Source organism: Protopterus annectens, chromosome 4.part0 (assembly GCF_019279795.1).
Source record: "Protopterus annectens isolate FY-2018-M chromosome 4.part0, PAN1.0, whole genome shotgun sequence".
Classification (NCBI taxonomy): Eukaryota; Metazoa; Chordata; order Ceratodontiformes; family Protopteridae; genus Protopterus; species Protopterus annectens.
Genome location: NC_056733.1, coordinates 658,806,077 through 658,829,486, shown reverse-complemented (window position 1 = coordinate 658,829,486; position 23,410 = coordinate 658,806,077). Strand labels below are relative to the sequence as shown.

At 43.0% G+C, this 23,410-nt stretch overlaps 1 protein-coding gene across 1 annotated transcript in view; it reads right to left on the bottom strand.

The window, feature by feature from the left end:
- LOC122799507 (BRCA1 associated protein) overlaps positions 1 to 23,410 on the bottom strand; it is an 815,197-nt gene that overhangs the window by 407,463 nt on the left and 384,324 nt on the right. Inside the window, exon 6 of the mRNA XM_044068621.1 lies at positions 18,633 to 18,781. Coding sequence (XP_043924556.1) covers positions 18,633 to 18,781 — 149 coding nt within the window. The remainder of the gene's footprint in view (positions 1 to 18,632; positions 18,782 to 23,410) is intronic.

The window sequence follows — 23,410 nt, the reverse complement described above, 5'->3', positions numbered from 1 at the left end:
TGAAGAAGCAAAAAATTAAATACATTTCAACTTCCAACTTCCTTCAACTCACAGCAAACACACCAAGCTATATGCACTTTCCAAAAAGGAAAATTACTCTGCCATATAAGGGTAATTGCCCCAAATAGGCAACTATACCCACAGGCTTTACCTACTCTAAAGTTACCTTTCGTGATGCTGGAAGTGTTTGATAGAGCCTGTGTTCCCTGTTGCATAGACATCATCTGTCCATGTCTTATCTCTCTATTTCCCTCAGACATGCGAAAAACAACTTGCACACCTCCAGTTAACTGATTTTTGACCTTAAGAAAAAAACTGCACGGGCTACCTTTAAATTAATAAGCTAAACTGCACACTGTTATATTTCACACTTAAGTACCAATGCTGCTGGAAATGCAACTACTTGCAAAATACTCACCCTTCTCATTTATTTCACTGAATGGCTTGCTAGTTCCATGTTTCTTATACAAATGCCTCAGAGCATATTTTTTTTCAGTTATTTCCTGATTAACCCACCTGCAGCTGTAAACTCTCTGTCTCCAACTTTAGGCATTTGCTGATGGAAAATAAATCAGCTAAGTTTTTTTTTTTTTTTACAAATGCAAGAAACATCTCTTTTCAAATGCTAGAAAATGAGAAGTTATGTACCTACCATAACATTCCATGTTAGTTGTCTTCTTCTCGCCTTCTTTCTTGCTGGATGGGTTCGGAGCTGACCCTCGGCTCCGACCCGGCCTATACTAAAGCTCGAGAGCTATTTATACCGGCTCGAGGCTACCCTATATCCCACAATGCTAGGCGCTAACTACCCAGATCTCGTTTGATAGCTGAAACCATAGCAGTTCTAATCTCCAAAATAAGGAGAAGAGGAAACCTCACTCGTAAGTCACCTAGATGTATAGCTACCAGTAAGGATAGCCAAGGGGGCTAATACTGAGGCAGGAAGAAGATCCCCAAGGATCCTTAGGTCTGTCCAGGTTAGGCGGATGGGGGGGTGGGACGCAAGAAAGAAGGCAAGAAGAAGACAACTAACATGGAACATTATTGGTAGGTACATAACTTCTCAATGTTAAGTTGTCAATCTCGCCTTCATTCTTGCTGGATGGGACCACGCCCCTAGCACCTTCACCCTGGGTGGCTCATCGGAACAGACTCTTGAGAACGGTGGAACCAAAATTAGCCCAGCTTCGGGAGGCCATGTCTAATTTGTAATGAGAGATAAAGGTATGAGGAGAGGCCCATGTGGCTGCCGCACAAATGGAATCTATTGGTAATCTAGCCTGAAAAGCTATTGACGTGGCTAATGCTCTAGTTGAGTGAGCCCTGGGCCTTGACGGTAGCTTTTGGCGTCTGAGGTCATAGATGAAAGTAATCACAGAGGCCAGCCATCTAGAAAGGGTTACTTTGGAAACTGGAAAGCCTTTCTTCCCTGCCGCATAAGATAGGAAGAGCTGCTCAGATTTCCTAGCTTGCTTGGTTCTATCCAGATAGTAACGGAGCTGACGATGAACGTCCAGAAAATGCAACCTTTGTTCCACTCTGTTGGAGTAGTTGGGGAAGAAAACTGGGAGATCGAAAGTCTGGTTTAGATTCGCCTCAGAAGAAACCTTGGGTAAAAAGGACGGGTTAGTCCTGAGGGACACTCTGTCTTTATGGAAAACTAGATAAGGTGGACGAATGCAAAGGGCATGAAGTTCTGATACTCTTCTGACAGATGTTATGGCCACTAAAAAAAGAGTCTTCCAAGAGAGCAATTTCAAGGAGCAGGAAGCCGCAGGTTCAAAGGGGGGAAGAATCAAGGAAGTTAGAACCAAATTTAAGTCCCACTGCGGTGGGGGGGTCTCTGATTGGGGGCTTAAGCAAAAAGATACCTTTAAGAAAGGTTTTACAAAGCTTATGGGATATGATACTGGAGTCCGAAAAGCCTACATGAAAGTTCAAAATAGCCGCTAACTGTACTCTGATCGTGGAGGAAGAAGACCCTGAGTGAAACAGTTCGGCTAGGAAGTCTAGGACTGATTGGATAGGGGCAGTAAAAGGATACATATTTCTATCTCCTGCCTAGAAGGAAAAACGCTTCCACTTGCTGGCATAAATCCTTCTGGTAGATGACTTTAGGGAAGTATGTCACACACAGAATGGGAAATAAGGGGAAGCCTGGCTAGGGTTGGAATTGGAGCAACCAAGCTGTGAGGTTGAGAGATTGGAGGGAGTGGTGCAGCTGTCCCGACTGATGGGTCAAGAGATCTGGCACTGGGTCCAGATGCCAGAGCTGCCCCAAGAGGTAACGATGCAAGAACGGAAACCATATCTGTCGAGGCCAGTAAGGAGCAATGAGGATCATGGTGGCTCTCATGGCGGTAGCTTTCTGAATCAATTGAGTGATTAATGGAAAGGGGGGAAAGGCATACAGAAGTCCCCGGGGCCAATCGTGGACTAGAACGTCTCTGGGGGGGGTGGCCGGGAAGAGAGTGAAGAAGTCGTGGCACTTGCTGTTTAGAGGTGTTGCAAAAAGATCGCAGCAAGGTCGACCCCATTTCTGAAAAATTTCTTCCACTACTGCTTGTTTGAGAGACCACTCGTGTGGCATGAGAATGGCTCTGCTCAACCTGTCCGCTATGATGTTGGACTTCCCGGGAATGTGCGTTGCTATCAGAAACCGCTGAGAGGAGATCGCCCACTGCCAGAGTCTGAGTGCCTCTCGACATAAGGGATAGGACTTGGTTCCGCCCTGCTTGTTGATGTACCACACTACGGACATATTGTCCATCTGAACTGCAATAGTTCCAATAGGAAGAGAGTCCTGAAGGGCTTGCAACGCTAAAAGTACTGCTCTCATCTCCAAGACATTTATGTGCAGGTGGCACTCGAAAGGTTGCCATGTGCCCTGGACCGACCTGCCCTGAAAATGACCCCCCCACCTGATCAGGGAGGCATCCGTTGTCACCGTGGCGACCAGGGGAGAAGGAGCCAATGGTCTGCCCTGAAGGACTTGAGGGGAGACCATCCACCAAGAAAGGTGTTTCTTACAAGACAGGGTTATTAAAATGTTGTGTGACATTGGAAGCTGTTGAAAGGACCACTGGGAAAAAAGCATCCACTGAAGGATCCGCATATGAAAGCGAGCTAGGGGAAGTAGAGTAATGGCTGCTGCCATGAGACCTAATACCTTCAGGACAAACCTGGCCTGGATTTTGTAGTTCTGAAGAAGGATGTGAACATACCTGCGAATATCTAAAACTCTTTGCTCGGTTAGTTTTGCGGAGAGCCGGACTGTGTCCAAGGTGGCGCCTATGAAGGTAATAGACTGACAAGGCGACAAGGCAGACTTTTTGAAATTTATGGAAATACCTAGCCGTTTGCAAGTATGAATGGTGTAATCTCTGGAGAGGAGAAGCTGACGCCTGGTGGTGGCAGTGAGGAGCCAGTCGTCTAGGTATGGAAACACCTGGAATCCTTGACGCCTTAGATGAGCCGTAACTGCTGCCATGCATTTGGTGAACACTCGGGGGGGCTGTAGTGAGACCAAAGGGCAGGGCTCTGAACTGATAGTGACTGGCTCCCAGCCGGAAGCGGAGAAACCTCCTGGAGCGCCTGTGCATCTTGATGTGGTAGTACGCATCCTGAAGGTCTACTGAGCCCATCCAATCGTCCTGACCCAGAAAGGGTAGAATGGACTGTAGCGTGACCATCTGGAACTTCGTTCTTCTTACAGACTTGTTTAGTCTGCTGAGATCCAATACTGGTCTCCAGTCCCCTGTCTTTTTTGGTACCAAAAAGAACTTGGAGTAAATTCCGGATCCTTGTTGGTCTGCTGAGACTGGCTGGATGGCTCTTTTTGTTAGAAGTTTTGATATTTCTAGTACTGCTTGTTCCCTTAGACTGGGTGGAACGTCTGGGAGGGGTCCTTTTGGCTGAATTGGGGTGTGGATAAAAGGAATTTTGTAACCCACGGATATAATCGACTGTACCCATTTGTCTTGGGTGAGTGAAAGCCAGGCTTCTGGGTACAGTGATAACCTTCCCCCGACTGCCTCAGAAGGCGGACAGTCGGGCAGCTTCTCAGGGACGCTGGAATGGTTTGTCAGAAAAAGACTCTCTGCTACCCTGATTTTGTGGACCTCCTCTGCCCCTAGGGAAGCGTCTGTTATTGTTCTCCCCCCTGCCTCTAGAGGGGAACTGACCTCTTGCGTCAGGCGTGACCTCTTGTGGTTTACGGAACCACATTTTCCCACCCTTCTGACCCTTACGGTATGGTCTAGATGGGGTGGAAAAACGGACTCCCACGGCAGAGAGAGTCTTGCCTTCTTGCTCGCATCGGGTCAAAGTATCCTTCACCTGAGGTCCAAACAAAGCTGAACCGTCAAAGGGGGAGTTAGTGAAGGACGCCTTAAAGAGGTCTGCAAAGTTACAAAGCCGCATCCAGGCGTGACGCCGTAAGGCCACACCTGTGCCTGCAGCCCTACTAGCCCCATCGGCCGCATAGGAAATAAGCTGCATGGAGGAGTTGACAATGGAATTCAGGGTTTCCAGCTGGGAGTTTATTTTGTCCTGAGACCCCACAGCTGTTGGATCCTGTAAGACCTCACCCACTTCTTTGAGCATGTCTCTTTGAAAGCGGGTGAAGTGGCACAGATAATTCAGCGACCGCATGACAAAGGTCGCTGAAGAAAACATCCGCTTGCCATACCTATCCATAGTCCTAGACTCCTTGTTAGGAAGATGGACAGGTACTGAGGGATCAGCCAGTTCCTCCTTAGTGGCTGCAGCCACCACCATGGCGTCAACCGGGACACCCTTGGCTAAAAACTGCTTGTCCAAAGGGGCTGTTATGAATTTTGAAGGCCTCCGTGGGGTAGGTTCCATCGTATCAGGGGCCATCCACGCCTTCCGCACCACCACTTCCATGAGGGGGTCAAAGGGCGGAGACACCCAGGAGGTGGAAAGGCGAGAGCCAAACACCTCTAGGTAAACCGACTCATCCTCGGAAGGATTAAGGGTAGACCAGTTCCCCCTCTGCTTCAGGATCGAAAGGATGTCTGAAAAGGAGACATCCTCAGAGGGGAACCGTGGGGACCCTTCCGACTCATCCAAGGTAATGGACTCAGGGGAGTCCACATGCTTCCTCTTACATTTCCTCTTCCGAGGGGGTTCCCCTGACAGATCAGGGGAAACCTCGGAAGAGGAGGATATTCCCAATGGGGAAACCTGAGGCGTTGGATCTCTACGGTCAGGAATGAGAGGGTGGGTAGAGACCGCAGCAGGCACTACAGAGGGAGGAGCTGAGGGAGCCGACCGTGGAGCAGGCACAGGGGCCAGCACGCTCCTCATGACTTTGAAGGTGCCCCTATCAGGCAGGGTAGAAGGTCCCCACTCCGAAGAGATAAGAACCCCTCCCGGCACCGACAGGGATGGCTCCGAAGGCGATGTCGGGGCCGAACTTACCAGTGCCGAAGCTCCGAGAGAGAGAACGGGGTCTGACAGGGGTCCGATGCCACTCGCTCCCTCGGAGCCAACGAGGAAGTCCATGCGCCTGGATCCCTCCAAGGATGGGACCATGGAAGAGACCGGAGCTGACGACGGAGCCGAAAGGTGAGATACCGGCTCCAACGTGTCAACGGCCACAGCTCCCACAAGCTCCGGTTCCGAACTCAGAGGAAGAGTCGGAGGAGGAATTGAAGATGGGGTGGGAATAGCCACTGTCTGTTGAGAAGGGCTATGGAGCATCTGGGCTAGTGCCTGAGACTTAAGAAGTCTACTAACCACCCTCTCGAGGTCATGGTCCGAGAGCCTGGAAGACCTAGAGGAATAGGTTCGATGGCTCCGCTCAGAGAGTAAGGGAGACCTCGGAAATGTCAACTCCAGCCTGAGCCGATGAGGAAGACTGTGTCTTGGAAACATCGGCTCCAACCGGAGCCGATGTAGCAGCAGTCAGAGCACCACCAGTCGAAGGCTCTGAACATGGAGCTGACGGCTTAGATGGCTTCGAAGGCTTCCTCGACGATGACTTGGTCGGGGAACCTTCAGGCTTTAATAAGCCCCTCAAAATTAACTTATTTCTCCGTTCCTGCAGGACTCTTGGACTGAACGCATGACAGACAGAACAAGAGTCCTGCAGGTGCAGAGGGCCCAGGCAATAAACACAAGAAGTGCGACCGTCTGTCAGCGGCATTTTCTGACAGCACGAGTCACACTTCTTGAAGCCTGAGACCCTGGTGTCTTTAGACATCCTAAAAATACACACACACAGACACACACACAGACAGACACACACACACACACACACACACACACACACACACCCTTTAACACAAGCTAAGTCAGTCATACAACAATTTAAATTGACAATTTAAAGAAAGGGGAATAGGCCCAAAGGCCTAACCTTCTAACCAAAAAAGGGTTAGGATTAAGGGATTAAAAGGGACCGGAAGGGAGATTAGCTATGAAGTGTGACCGTCTGTCAGCGACATTTTCTGACAGCACGAATCACACTTCTTGAAGCCTGAGACCCTGGTGTCTTTAGACATCCTAAAAATACACACACACACACACACACACACACACACACACACACACACACACACACCCTTTAACACAAGCTAAGTCAGTCACACAACAATTTAAACTGACAATTTAAAGAAAGGGGAATAGGCCCAAAGGCCTAACCTTCTAACCAAAAAAGGGGTTAGGATTAAGGGATTAAAAGGGACCGGAAGGGAGATTAGCTATGAAGGGAAGCTAATGGGATGGTCCCTAACAAAAAACTAACTGAAAATCTGACTAAAAGGGAGAAATTCAAGAATCATAAAATCTAACCTGCAGAGCCGGTAATAAACGCACCTCGCAGCTGTAAGCGGCAAACAAGATCTGGGTAGTTAGCGCCTAGCATTGTGGGATATAGGGTAGCCTCGAGCCGGTATAAATAGCTCTCGAGCTTTAGTATAGGCCGAGTCGGAGCCGAGGGTCTGCTCCAAAGCCATCCAGCAAGAATGAAGGCGAGATTGACAACTTAACATCTACCATTTTTATGCTATTTTCTAGTCTGTTTGCTTAGGAGAAAAACAACTTGTGTACAGCTTACACTAAGAATCTTAGTCTATACTGCTACCTGTATAAAACAGGGAAATTATTATGTTTTCATATACATATTATTAATATACTTTTACTCCCCAAAACAGCCGAAGGTCACAACATTATATTGTTTACAACCATTATTTATCTTTCTTAAATATAATCCCTAGATAAATTACAGTCAAGAAAAAATACTTTCATATTTTAATATCACTAGCATAAAGCAGTGACCCCCTGCAACTCACAATACACCTTTACATTATAACATGTAATTTAAAAAATATATATCATATACATATTTCTAAGAAAAAACTTTTTTTTTCTTACAGTTACATTGTCAGTCCCTTCATTATCCTTCAAATCATTAATGACAAACTGAGAATGATGCTTTACTGTCCTGCCACCAATTTAACACAGTGGACACATGTCCAGTCTTTTTTAGCCACTTCATCTTGCAAAAGCATAGTTCTCATTTCTAAACCACACCTTATGGAAATAACAATTTACAGTTCTTCCATTTACTTCCTAAGTGCACGTTATTGCTGGGCTTCTTCTTCATCATCTCATCCACCCAATGTCAGTCTTTTGTCCATGTCCAAGGTACTCCTAATTTTCTACTCAACTCTTGAGCTTTTTGGAACAAAGGAAAAGGCTTCATTGGCACATTCTCTCTCTATGGGCTTTGGTATGGTCAGAAGAATGAGAAACACAGTCTCCTTCAGCTTACTGGTTTACTCTTTCTTGGGCAAACTTTTTTTACTTGTTCCTTAGTATGTCTTTGATTCTCCAGAAAAATATTTTAAAGACTGCTTGATATAACAACTTGAATCTCACACCACTCCCTGCATGCTGAGTGCCAAGTATCAAGGTAACACCTGAAGAATACTGGGTGCTTTAAAGGATCTAAGCTTGATTTATCTAAGTTGATGGAAATGCCCAGGGAGATGCATTGTTGAAGGAGGTAATCAGTGGCTTTCTTGAGGGACCCCCATCAAGGGGGAGGTAAGAGCCAGTCATCCAAGTATGGAAATATGCAGTGTCTCTGAGGTCAAAGATAGGCCACAGTGACTGTCATACATCTGAAGGCCACCCTGGGGACTGTAGTAAGGCCAAATGGTAAGGCTCTGAATTGGTAGTGACTGACCAATTTGGAACTGTAAATATCTCCTGGGCTCCCTTGCTATCTTTACGTACAGTAGCCCCTTCTAAATAAGGAAGAATAAATTGCATGGTTACCATTCTGAAGTGTGTCTTTTTCATGAAGGTGCGGTGGAATCTGAGGTCCAAAATGGGCTTGAGGTCCTTAGTTTACTTTAAAACCTAAAGCCATTTGGAATATAATCTTCACCCTTTTCTGCCCTGGTGGCACCTCCTGGATGGCTCTTTGCTTAAGAAGAGACAGAGAGAATGGAAGGATATATGTATGTCTCCCAAATATGCAACATCTAAAAGACTATGATTTGTGCCTGGAAATGACTGTATAGATATTTCTATACCCCAAGTAGACTCCAGAGAATTTTCCTCAGGCAGACCACAAATGCTGGAAGTGTGACGGAGAAGAAAGAGGCAATTGGGAGCATATTTTCTGGTAGTGTGTGGAATTGGCGGACTTAAAGAATTCCTTCTGGGATGCACTGTCGGACTTGCTGGGTGGGTAGAATGGTCTGACGATGGGGATGCTTTTTCCGAGCTATGATACAAAATCGGAATTGTCTAGGCATGGCAAGGCCTTGCTGTGTTTAATAATGGTGGCTGCAAAAAAGCAATTACTAGAAAATGGAAATCAAAATCTAAACCACCTATACTAGAAGTAGTGAATATAATAACAGAGATAAAACAACTGGAATTGAGATCTTTAAGAAAAGGTAGGAGCAAACTACATAGGAAAAAATGAGAATTATGGGAACAATACATACAAGAGAGGAATGAGGTTTAAAAGGCAGCAGTACTTAGATAAGTTATGTAATGTACAAGTGAAAAAGACTGGGTAGATTATAAGTGATGTATAATGTTTGCAACTAGGAGTGCATCAGTATGTTTTGTGGTGTAAAATGCTTGCAAATAAAATTGTGTCGGTGTGGTTTGCTTTCATTTGTATTAATGTGTGATTACCTATGTAGGAAGTGATGGTTTAATAAAATATGTTTCTTGTTTAAAAAAAAAGCCAGGAATTGAATAATTTATGTAATGTTGCTTAAGTTATATAGGTTCATAGGTAAGTACTAGGCTATCTGCCCAAGGGCATTTATAAGCCTAGCCAGAATGTGTTGGCTTTCGCCATCCCCTTAGATTAGTTCCCTGAGCCTCTGTCCACCAAAGCCATCAGTTCCCTGCGCCACTGTACAGTAGAGCCATTAGTTCCCTGCACCACTGTACAGCAGAGCCATTAGTTCCCTGCGCCACTGTCCAGCAGAGCCAGTGCAGTGATCCCCTGTGTAAATTTTCTGTTTCCCATCCACCCATCAAGGTTTCTCTTGAAGAGTGTTAGTGAGGAGCTCTGCCTGATGTATATTGGAATCCTGTTCCAAAGCATGGAGAGTCTCTGGGATAGGAATCTATCCCTCCAGCATGTCCTATTTATCGTTGTGGTGAGGTTTATATCTCTAGAGCATGTGGCTCTCTGGGATTTGTTTTTTTTTTGGTGGAGCATGTCCATCAATTCTGGGTTGGACATGGCCTTGTATGTCAGGCAGAGATCACCTCTGAGTAAGCGGTATGCAACTGAGTACAGCTGGAGTTTCTTGAGTCCAGTAAAATATTTATTATGTTAATTATAGTGTGATTAATTTTATATTTATATAAATGTAACTTTGTCTACATCACAAGTGATAATTCAATAAGGTGGTTTACGGGGGAAAAAGAGACACACAGACACACACACAGACACACACACAGACACACACACAGACACACACACAGACACACACACAGACACACACACACACACAGACACACACACACAGACACACACACAGACACACACACAGACACACACACAGACACACAGACATTTACACACACAGACATTTACACACACAGACATTTACACACACAGACACACACACACACAGTATCTCTTTTGAGGCAGCCTTCATTTGGTTGGGTGTAGCAACAGCTATGGAAAATTTATTTTGGGGGTTCCAAAAATGCAATGCAACAGCCTCTGAATACTAGCACTCATATGATGGCAAACCATGAGTCTGAGTAAAAGATGATTGGTCTCCTTACTGCCTCCAGTGTGGAGCAGTTGGGCCGAAGTTCATGGGTTCCGAGGTCTATGGTCAGAAAAGGGCTTGCAATAACCCTGATTTTACAGACTGCATTAGCCCCTAGTCCTGTATAAGTTAAAGGGACCACCTCTGCTATGGCCACCCTTTTCAGAAAGTGAGTCAAACTGGCATTTAGACCTGTGAAATGAGAAAGAATGAGGTCACTTTTGGTTCCTGTTACATGGCTGCAGCTGTCCTGGTCACACCATCAATCTCTGTATGGCAGGTGTATGGAGTGGGCAGGGTGGCTTGTAGCTTCTTCTGTGAGTCTACATTCACTGGATTTTTCAGAGTAGAAGAGGCTTGAGCGAGATCTCTCTGGAATCTATTCATATTAGTGGCGTACTTCAGTGCATGGCCAATGAATGTGCCCAGTGCATACATTCACTTCCAAATCTATCCATTGTCCTCAACTCTTCATTAGGGGGATGGACAGAAGAAGAATCCTCACACAACTCCTGTCTGGTGTCCACTGGTGGAATTTTTGGCCAAAAGGACTTATCTTTTGGAGGGTGCAAAACTTCTGGCTTCCTGGAAATTGCTTCAAATGTGATGGGCTCCTGTCACAATCTCCGAACCACAAATCAATAAACTTATTGGGTAGGGGAACCACCCAGGATGTAGATGGTGTCATTCCATACACCTCAAATAATACTCTCTCATCCTAAGATGGAGGGCCTCTTGACCAAGGTCACTTTTAGCACATCAATTCAAGGATGCCACCAAAGGAAGAGTCCTGGGGGGGGGCTTGACATCTGATGGGGAGTCCAAGTCTTTCTGTTACATACCCTCTTTTTCTGAGGTTCAGGGATGAGTCTCCAAAATTGTCAGAAGGTTCCTTCTGCTCCTGGCCAGATAAACTGAGGTTGATAGAATGACTGATGAGCAGAGACTGAAAGAGGGTCTAAACAGGGACTGAGACCAGTGGAACCTTTGAACACACACTTGGGAAAAGATATGATCCTCCCCAATACCTGAAAGGCCATGCCAACCTCCAATGAATGGGATGAGCCTGCTTCTCCAGACAGATCCATCTCTCCCTTCAAAGAGACAGAAGACATCTGGAAAGTGACTCCTAAAGTCAAGAAGGAAGCTAGCCCCAGTAGCAGAAAGTATTCTAAGAACTAAGCCAACACGGGACTGGAGAAAGGAAATTCTGCCGATAGGGAAGACTGCAATTAGGGATGCAGACAGTAGGGAAAGCAGGGCTGGAATTTATTGGAGAAAACTGGCAAAAGAACCAAGGTATTGGAAGCAAATAATTAGACAGGGAAAGGTAATAGAATGGGAAGAACCCAAGAATTTATCTGGACTTCACAAAGAACCTTAGAACGATGCAAGAAGGTGAACAGAAGATGTAGACACAAATCCTTGAGTGCTTTCACTCAATTTATTTCTTTGAACTTCATCAGAAAATGAAGAACCTCTCACTCTTCCCACATTATAAATTCAAATTCACGACACAAATATTCCAATCACAATGCACTGCACTTCTATAAAACAATTTTGTGTAAAAAAATGAATAATAAAATACATATTCAGGTGAAAATACAAATGCACTAATAACACTTTGCAAGGGATAAAATATCAACATAATACTAGAATGCACTTAATATTAATGCTTTCGTTTAAATCTGGTACTCTATGTGCTACCAGGTTAATTTGCCACAGATTTTTTGCATTCCAATAAAACCTTGTAATTCTCTATGAAGTCCTTGTTAACAACACTATCTAAAACAGAAAAAGTAAATTTCTTAAAGTCAAGACAAATGTTGGCATGTTTAGCAAGGACATTGGTGAAATCCTTTTTAATGGACAGTTTGTGTTCATAAATTCTCCTTTTTAGACTTCTAATAGTCTTTCCTATGTAAAAGGAGAAACAGGAATCACAAGTGGCCGCATACACTACATACTCACTACCACAGAAGTAGTAGTCCCTTGCCCAAATGGTCTTATTACAGTGCCTAAAAAAAGTGGATGAAGCAATGCAAACACACCTACATTGCTTGCATTTTTTACACAAATAGGTCCCTTTCACATAATTGTGTTCTATATCAGATGACTTATTTGGTGCTTGTTCTAACAAACTTAATGTTAGAATATTTCTTGTAAGTGAATTTTGGTTTGTCACCAACAACCTGAATAAGTTCTCTGTTGCCCATTAAAACCTTCCAATTGTCTCTAATAGTATTTTTATAACCACCACGTCATTAACTATGGGTATAGGAAAGGCTATAGTGAAAACAGTATTTGCCACAACAGTGTATCTAACATATGACACAGAATGTACCTTCAAAATGTGTCTTGCTACATTTTCCCTGAGTATAATAACTTCATTTTCTATACTGAATGAACTATGCAATGTTTGACTGACAAAGACTGAACAGATTATAAGTGATCTATAATGTTTGCAACTAAAATTATGTCAATATGGTTTGTTTTCATTTATATAAATGATTGACTGCCTAGGTTATCTGTAATAATTTAATATGTTTTTTTTTTTTTCTTGTCAAAACAGTAGGAAGCTGGCCCCGATGAATGGAATGGAACACAGGAGTCAAAGGCAGATGTCTCTAACACCACAAATGGCACCAAAGGTCTCTTGCACTGACAGTGGGTTCGGAAGGAGCTGACCTAACCCACAGATCTGAGACTCATATAGACTTGATCAGGCGGAGTCAAATGAGTTAGATCCAGGGATCCCCGAGCAGATGAAGCAAGGTACATCTATCTCTGGCACACAGAATCCAAAGGTACGACAATTCCAAAGTAACCAGAAGCAAATATCCCGGTTAGGGAGCCTGGAGAGTAGTGAAGTGGATGGATCCAACTGCATTTGGAGCTGAAGGGGATGGAAATGCCCCCTTTTCAATCTGGGTCTTGAGAAGTTTTTGCATATTTGTGTAAAACATACTCCTGTAAGACCTGAAGGATCGCACTGACATACCAAAAGAAGGTCTAGAAGGAATTCCAACTTGTCAGCATTCTGTTTTTTGGGAGAGTTCCACATAGTAATACTTTGAAGAATTTCTGGATCCAGAGGACTAAAGGTGTGTGTGCATGCTCTATATTCCTTGACTCTATGCTTTTTAGGAGCAGAGGTTGGAGTCAAAGATTTGGCTGACCTCTTTTTACAATGTGAATTTTAGATTCTGTTTATTTATTTATTTAGTTATTTATTTGACTTTTTTGATTTTTGAGTCTCTGGATCCAGAGGAAGGAGGCCTTACGGATAAGTTTATTTCTCTGATCCACTAATGCTTTGGGTCCAAAAGAGGAACATATCTCACAGGGAACAGAGATATGGCAGCCTCCAGGGCAAACAACACTAAGGTCTTGAAAATCCTGGGGGGATATTACTATCACATTGAGCACAAAACCAGTTTGTTTCTCCATCATAAATCACTCTGTACTACTTTAAGCAATAAATATTAGCACAGTACGCACCTGAACAAAGAGTATAGAAAAAACTGTATTAGAATTAAACATTACTATAACTACTACTACAGAAAATCTATTAGAGTTAAATATTACTATTACTACTGCTACAACTACAATCACACACTGGAAGACTGAATACTAAGAATGAACTAACACGCTGAACTAAAGCCCCTGAGCACTGTTTATAAAGTCTGAGAAAAAGAAGACATGAGGAAAAACCAGCAAAGGATAAATATCCTAAGCTAAACTGGCTAATCAGTCATTACTTGGCTAAAAGATCACAAAGCAAACTTTTTATACATTAGAAAATAGTTTAAGCACTTATCTACTACCAGTCATGCTGTTTTCCATGAAGGCAGCAAGTGAGATATTAAAGAGGCATGAGAGGCTGGAGGATTCTCTCTCAGCCAGATCAGAGCCGAGCAGTGGCTCGGGGACCTACACGTCGGATTGGATGGATGGCATGAATAAGATCTCAAAAATACTCTGCAAATATACCAAGCCAAATGCAAAAATGTAGTTCACCAAGCCTTTTTTACATGGCCAAGAATACCTTTTATTTTTTTTTTCTCATTTTATCAGGCACTGGTCATTTTTTTAATGGGATTTCTTATTGAGGTGTACAAATGGTGCAGCTGATGGGATCTGGAGTAATTTAAGAAGATCAGCAAACAAATTTACATTTTCAGTGTAAACAGGTTTATACATATTTTTGTTAAGCTAAAGACTAGAGTTATTCATACTTTATTTTTGGCAGTTGATAAGTATAGTTTAAGTCAAAGAAAATTAATACGATTATATAAACTTCTGATGCAGAATATTCTAGAAGTCTTTTGACTTGCTGTGTTTAGTGCTATATAGAATTTCCAGACACAACCTTTTCTTAGAATATAAATCCAGTCTGGCTTAAAATACTGAGAGAAATTCTTTTGTCTGGAACTCGAACAACTAAAATAACATTTTTACATACGGCTTATGTAACCCAGTAAAATAGATGTTTGGTATCTCACTAACTGTGGCACATGCTGTCATGGATGCAGTCAATGGACAATGTGGTGCTATTGTTGGTGGAAGTATTCCACTCTGCTGAGAAATACAGGAAGCCACAAGTCAAAAAACATAAGGTTGTGTAAAATCTTACCACAGCAGTAGATGCCTTTCTCTTCACTGTTGCAGTATTCATAACAAAAGGGATCTCCTGCCAAGGATAGCCCAACATCTGGCCAATATACCAAAGATTTTAGAACTTACAAGCACTGTACGTCACACATATGTTCCCCACACAAGGTGTAGGGCATAAAGATGATGTGTGGATGCGCATACACTCAAAACTGAAAAAGCCCCAGGATGAGTCCCTATGGAGAAGGAAGAACATCCACCCAGAAGGAGACAAGAGAGAGAGAAGAGCCCTTCGGCCAAAAAGGCGAGAACAGACTAGAGCAGAGAGGGCAGGAGGGAGCAAATCCTGCAACAGTGAACTGAAGGACATCTACTGATACAGTAAGATTTCACAGAACTGTAATATGTCCTTCCATATCACTGTTGCAGTATTCATAACAGAAGGGAGAGTATAAAAGCTCAAGAAGAAACCTGGGAGCAGGATGGGACTGAACAGCCCTCTAGAAACCCATGCAGGATAGCCCTGGCAAAGCCAGCTCTTGCCGCGGAGATAAAATTCAACTTATTATGCTTAGTGAAGGTATGGACAGAAGACCAAGTAGCAGCCTTAAGGGCAGAACTAGTATCCAGCCCCTTTATAAAAGCACCAGAGGAAGCAACAGCCCTGGCAGAATTAGACTTTATTTATGAGGAAAGCTATTTACCATGAAAATAATAACAAAAAGAAATGGCTTTAGAAAACCAGAAAGAGATGCTCTGCTTAGAAACTGTTAAACCCAAAGACCCAGAATGAAAGGAAATGAAAAACTGCTTAGATATGTGAAAAACTTTAGTCTTATCCAAATAATATCTGAGCTGTCTGTGCAAATCCAAGGTGTAAAGAGAAAGAAAAAAGGAAAGCAAACGACTAGACTGATTAACAGACAATTCACTGACCATCTTGGCCATAAAAAGGACTGGTATGAAGAGACACCTTGTCTCTGCAAAAAAAAAGAGAAAGGAGGAACAGCCATGATAGCCTGAAGTTCAGACACCCTCTTGGCTGAAGTGAGAGCCAAAAAAAGAACAGACTTCCAAGTACAATGTTGTAAGGAAACTGAAGCCATAGGCTCTAAAGAAGCTTGAGTCAAGTTTTCAAGAACAAAACTGGGGTCCCAGGAAGGCTTCCTGGGAGACCTGATATGAATGAAGCCTTTAAAAACTATTTGACCTTGAAACAAGATGCCACAGGAGGATCCAGGGGCAGACGAGCAGAAAATGCTGACAGGTGAGCTTTAACTGAAGAATATGCCAACCCAGCATGGAGCAGATCACAAAAATAAAAGAGAAGTAGAAGAACCTCCACAGATAGGGGATCGTGATGGCGAGAGAGGCACCAGACCGAAAATCTCTTCCAGTTGGAGAAATATGATTTCCTGGTAGTGGGCTTTCTGGTCTCCTGCAGAACCTGAAGCACGTCCTCAGAAAAAAGGAGCACAAAAGGGATCAAAACCCTATCATTCTCAGCATCACCTTAAGAGTGGACAAGTGAGGCTGGATAAATTTACATTCATCAGGCACCTTGTAAAATCTATCAAGCTCCTTGGGAGCAGAGGGCTGAGACTCTAGGGTCACAGAAGCTGCTGAAAAGATATCCAGGAGGACAGCCAAAACAGGAACAACAGCAGACGGCTTAGGGGACTCCATCTGGTGGAGCTCATAATATCTTTTCTGAATATCAAAGACTTGAGCACAATCCCACTTAAATTCCATCATGTGGGCAACAGTATCCCCAAAGCAGATTTCCTACAAAGGGGAATTAGGGGCAATCAGATCGCCTTCCTCTGAACCAGAGTCGAAAGAGGAAGTAATTTGAGAAGAGTAAGCCAGGTAGTCTTTCTCAGAATCCAGGTCCTCATTTGCAGAGACTAATTTTCTAGGTCTTTTAAGAGTAGTAGAGTAGCAGAGAGGGGCAGGCACAGATACCACTTGAGGAGGCTTTAAAGTCATTAATTCACTGAATAACCCCAAAGTAAAATCCTGACATTCATGTTGGGGATCCTTAGTTACACAGGAAATACGTTTGCTTTTCTGTTTCTTCTTCTGTGGGATGTCTGCACAAAAAATCCTGGAAGAGTCAGACTCTCAGCAACATTCAATTAGTGTAGTATGAATTTCCTCCCTAAGATCTGTGGAATCCTTTGGTCCCTCAGATATAATCAGCTGAGGTCCCCCTCAATGTCAAAACCAGATGTCTATAAAACCTCTGAGGATGTGCAAGAAGTCAGATCCATGCTGGCCTCCAATGGGTTCATGGCAGAGGAATCTGCAGCAGTCACTGGATGATCCTCTGGGCTTCAACCAGTCTTGACAGAGGCATCTAGGCAGGTCTAAACTCTTTTCCTTCTACTTGGCAGATGGCTGACCCTTGGGATGAGAGGAAACTGCCATAACACCTTGAGCCAACCACTTAAGATGTTGGTTTTCAAGGTAAACAGATAATAAGGAGATGATGACTACACAGGGTCTGAGGGACAAAAGCCTGGCAAACAGAACACTGCACATGGTCCTGGGAAGCACTCAAACAAAAAAAAACACTGGTTGTGATGATCTTTATGAGGAATCTGCCTCCCAGACTGACATTTTCCCTTTCTGGATGACATGAACCAAACAGCTCTAAAATAAAAGACAAGATAAAAGAAACCCCAGTGGGGGTGCTCATCTGAAGCAACCAGCAAGGCAGAAAGATGCTAAGACCAACGTTCAATGATGGTGTTTGGAATGGCAGTGAAAAAGTTGTGTGTGTGTGTGTGTGTGTGTGTGTGTGTGTGTCCATACATCATGTTTATGCCCTTCGCCTTACATGGGGAGTCTACGTGTGACATACAATGTCTGCAAGTTATACTGGATGGCCATTGGGTTATCCTTTGCAGGACATCCCTTGAGGTATGAATACAGTACTCTAGTTCCTTCACCTATTTATTAATGGAATAGTTTCCAATTCATGACACACCTTCTTATAACAAATCAACATTAGCTGCTACAATTACTGAGAGATTTATACTTAAATTTTTGTAATCAAGTACTTTCTGCTAATTTTACATTACGACTGTGGTAATGTACACTCCCTATCAGACTTCTGGGTTAGGATAGAGTTAAATAAGAAAACAGAGAAAGTTTAATATGTTTAAAAGGATCTCTATCACATCGCCGAAATTTCAAAACTCCGAAGACAATATGGCCGAGACCATATGTCTGAAGTTCTGAAATTCTGAAAAACAAAAACAAAAAACAAGAAAATAAAACAACTTACCTGTATATTTTTGCAGGGTGGAGGGCAAACCCCCCCCTGCACCCCCCCCCCCGCTACCTAAATATACCAACTCCAAGATCACACTACAGTGAGGAAAACAGTAACAATGGGGTTCCACGCTATACAGCGATTCCAATACACAGTTTTCAGACTTTCAGAACTTCGGACATATGACCTAGGCCAAACGGTTTTTGGAGTTTTGAAACTTCCATTACTTTTGGACTTAGTTCTACCTATTAATGCTATTTTTGAATGAGTACTAGAATGACTATACCATGATTTCTATTTATGATGAACATAATTAAGAAATAATTATAATGTGGAAATGATTAACAAACCAAGAACTCAAAAAGGGTTCTCATGTTCCATTGCAACAATATTACTGGACTTTTACTAAATGCAAACCATGCTCTTTTTTTAATTTTGCATGCTAGACTTACGTTGTATCTTCCCAGAGCTGCAGACACTGACTGTGAAAACTGTGATTACAAAGTGTTGTAAGGACTCCATTTACTGATTCATCCATTCTTTCCAAGCAAACTGTGCATTTTGGAAGCTCTGTAAGATCCATCACTGGTAGGCTGGCACCCTACAAAAACAAAATGCTGTTTCAGAGATGATTGCTCAAAATTTATGCCACAACACAAATGCTACATTTTCAGTTGATGTTTCATTGTCTTTGCAACTAATACTAAAAAAAAATAAAAAAATAAACTGAAGTGTTCCTCCTGATTGCTTGTCAGCTGAAATGGGTTCATCAAGCAAGCCCAGACACTTCAGAAGTCAGAGGAGGAGGGAGGTGGGAGAGTGTGGCTAACACCAGCTCATCCATTACAAGGGGAGGGAAGTAGCAGAGTCCAGCCATGGAAGCAATGCCTGGAAGTAGTACAGGTGTTAAAGCTCCAATGCACTGGAACTCTCAAAGTTTATCCCATCACAAAGTAAGCATGTACTCTTTGAAGTTTGTGGAAACAAGCACTTTCAGTAGGCTATGCATAGTGTCAGCTGATCAGCAGGGGTGGGACAGATTAAACACATACTATAAAAATCTTCTTACACTAGGATCATGGTCATAATTGTTTAACAGTTGCCTCCACTGTCTTCATACTGGTATAATGTAGATAAGAAGTGAAGGGAAAACAAACCAGCCTAAAAGAAGGAATGACTCTACATAATCACAGTGGAATGTTCTTAAAAGATAAATCACATCATACAGCAATAATCTGAAATTAAATCATATCACACAGCAATAATTTCTTTACAAATATTTAGTACGAAAAAATAAAAAAAATCAAAGTATAGTATGGAGGGTGAAAAGGAACAGGAACTAATGAGATTACAATAAATAAAGTATTTGGCAGAGAAAGTGTCTTATGGGGAAAAAAGACACTGTTTAGTGGACTGGCCAAGTTGGAAGAAGTTAAACAATTATTCAGGCATTCATCAGCAAATGGTCTGTGTGTGACTCCTTCTACAGGCCTGCAATGGAAGAACAGACCACTGTCTGCAAACACGTCTATATTACATAACTGAACTTTTAAAAGTTTGAACGTCATATGGTTGACACCATATGATCGAACTTTTAAAAGTTCGAAAATGTAATTAAACAAAATAAACCAAAGAAAAAACCTACATGAATGGTTTAAGAAGGGGGAGCAAACCTCCTTGCACCCCCCACAACCCCCGCTCTTTAAATATACCAACTGCGAGATTGCACTCATCATCATCATCTTTTGGCTGTTCCCGTTAGGGGTCGCCACAGCGGATCATCTGTTTCCATTTCTTCCTGCCCTCTGCATCTTGATCTGTCACACCAACCACCTGCATGTCCTCTCTCACCACATCCATAAACCTTATCTTAGGCCTTCCCCTTTCCCTGTTACCTGGTAGCTTCATCCTTAGCATCTTTTTCCCAATATACTCAGCATCCCTCCTTAGCACATGTCCAAACCAACGTAATCTTGCCGCTCTGGCTTTGTCTCCAAACCTTCCAACCTGGGCCGAACCTCTAATATACGTATTCCTAATCCTGTCCACCCTTATCACACCCAGTGGAAATCTGAGCATCTTTAACTCTGCCACATCAAGCTCAAACTCCTGCCTTTTTGTCAATGCCACTGTCTCTAACACATATAACATAGCTGGTCTCACTACCCTCTTGTAGACCTTCCTTTTCACTCTTACTGGTACTCATCTGTCACAAATCACTCCTGACACTCTTCTCCACCCACTCCATCCTGCCTGTACTCTCTTCTTCACCTCTCTTCCACACTCACCGTTACTCTGAACTACTGATCCCAAATATTTAAACTCGTCCACCTTCGCCACCTCTACTCCTTGCATCCTCACCATTCCTCTATCCTCCCTCTCATTCACACACATATATTCTGTCTTAGTCCTGCTTACCTTCATTCCTCTTCTCTCTAGAGCATATCTCCATTTCTCCAGGGTCTCCTCCACCTGTTCCCTACTCTCACTACAGATCACAATGTCATCTGCAAACATCATAGTCCACAGAGACTCCTGTCTGATTTTGTCTGTCAACCTGTCCATCATCATTGCAAATAAGAAAGGGCTCAGAGCTGATCCTTGATGTAACCCCACCTCCACCTTAAATGCATCCATCACTCCCGCCGCAGACCTCACCGCTGTCACACTACCCTCGTACATATCCTGTACCACTCTTACATACTTCTCTGACACTCCCGACTTACTCATACAATACCACATGCTTTCTCTAAGTCTACAAAAACACAATGCAACTCCTTCTGACCTTCTCTGTACTTCTCCATCAACACTCTCAGAGCAAACATCGCATCTGTAGTGCTCTTTCCTGGCATAAAACCATACTGATGATCACTAATCATCACGTCCCTTCTTAACCTAGCTTCCACTACTCTTTCCCATAACTTCATGCTGTGACTGATCAATTTAATCCCTCTGTAGTTACTACAGCTCTGCACATCACCCTTATTCTTAAAAATCGGTACCAAAACACTTTTCCTCCATTCCTCAGGCATCCTCTCACTTTCCAAGATTTCATTAAACAATCTGGTTAAAAACTCCACTGCCATTTCACCTAAACACCTCCATGCTTCCACAGGTATATCACCTGGACCAACAGCCTTTCCATTCTTCATCCTCTTCATAGCTAACCTTCTCTCCCTCTCATTCTCTTCATTCATCAACTCCTCGAAGTACTCTTTCTATCTCCTCAACACACTCTCCTCACTTGTGAGTATGTTTCCCTCATTATCCTTTATCACCTTTACCTGCTGCACATCTTTCCTAGCTCACTCCCTCTGTCTAGCTAATCGGTACAGGTCCTTTTCTCCCTCCTTAGTGTCCAACCTTTCATACAACCCTTCATATGCCTTATCCTTAGCCTTTGCCACCTCTCTCTTTGCCATGCACCTCATCTCCTTATACTCCTGTCTACTTTCTTCATCTCTCTGACAATCCCACTTCTTCTTTGCCAACCTTTTTCTCTGTATACTCTCCTGTACTTCCTCATTCTACCACCATGTTTCCTTGTTGTCTTTCCTCCGTCCAGATGTCATACCAAGCACCTTTCTAGCAATCTCCCTTACTAGCTCTGCTGTAGTTACCCAGCTATTTGGTAACTCTTCACTGCCACCCAGTGCCTGTTTTAACTCATCCCTTAACTCCACCTCACAATTATCCTTTCAATTTCCACCATTTGATCCTTGGTGCTGCCCTCGCACTCCAGCTCCTCTTCTTGATCACCAACGTCATCCTACAAACCACCATCCTATGCTGCCTAACTACACTTTCTCCGGTCATCACTTACAGTCTCCAATCTCCTTCAAACTGCCCCTCCTACATAAGATATAATCCACCTGTGTGCATCTTCCTTCACTCTTGTATGTCACCCTATGCTCCTCCCTCTTGTTAAAATATGTATTCACCACAGCCATGTCCATCCTTTTCGCAAAATTCACTACCATCTGACCTTCTGCATTCCTTTAACACCATACCTACCCATCACTTCCTCATCCCCTCTGTTCTCTTCACCAACATGCCCATTGAAATCTGCTCCAATCACCACTCTCTCACCCTTGGGTACAATCATCACCACTTCATCCAACTCACTCCAAAATTTTTCTTTCTCATCCATCACACACCCAACTTGTGGAGCATATGCATTAACAGCATTCATCATTACACCATCAATTTCCAGCTTCATAAACATCACTCTATCCAACACACTCTTCACCTCCAAAACACTGTTGGCATACTGTTCCTTCAGGATAACTCCTACGCCATTTCTCCTCCCATCCACACCATGATAAAACAATTTGAACCCACCTCCGATACATCTAGCCTTACACCCCTTCCATCTGGTCTCTTGCACACACCATACCAACAACAGTAAACTCAGAGATTGCACTACAGTGCAGAAAAGTGAAATCTTTCCATTCTGCACTGTACGGAGATCTCCACTGAAACATTCGAACTTTTAAAAGTACGATCATATGGTGTCAACCATATGACGTTCGAACGTTTAAGAGTTCGACAATGTGATATAGACCCCTGCAAACTGCAGGCAAGAACAGCTGATCTGAGCAACCCCCACTTAATTCCCGACTTCTATAATAAAAAAAAAAGTCTTATCTCCTTACACAATGCCATTACCTTGCTCTTGGGAAGCCACTTGAAACCATTCCATGAATCATCATATTAAACTTCTACTTAGTGTGGTGCATGCTTAGCAGCTCTATTGCAGAAGTATGCTGAACCACAATAACAGAGTTTCCAAGGGATCCAGAAAGATGACAGGCTGAGTTTGAACAGTTTATGTAGAGGCTCGGATAATGCATACTTGGCATTGATAAAAAAGCAACTCTTATGTTATTTAACTAGTCCTATATAAACACTAGTTTTAGCTCTTACAAGTAAACAAGTAAGAATTGTTTCAAGGTGCTTACAGGAGAAACTGAATTTTCAGGAATAGTGGGCACAACAATGTGAGTAGGTGTAGTAAAGTTAACAGCAAATTTATCTGCTAACATGCTCTTTGAATATCATTGGGATTGGAATGTATAATATTATTATGGGTGAGCTCAGTGCATTGTTGAACATTATTTCTAAATTTCTTGAAATAACTAAAGAAACATTTACAGCTTGGTATCTTTTGCTACCTTAAATTTGTACTCATGTTACATTTTCTAGCAGTATTTTTAAGTTCACTGCTGGC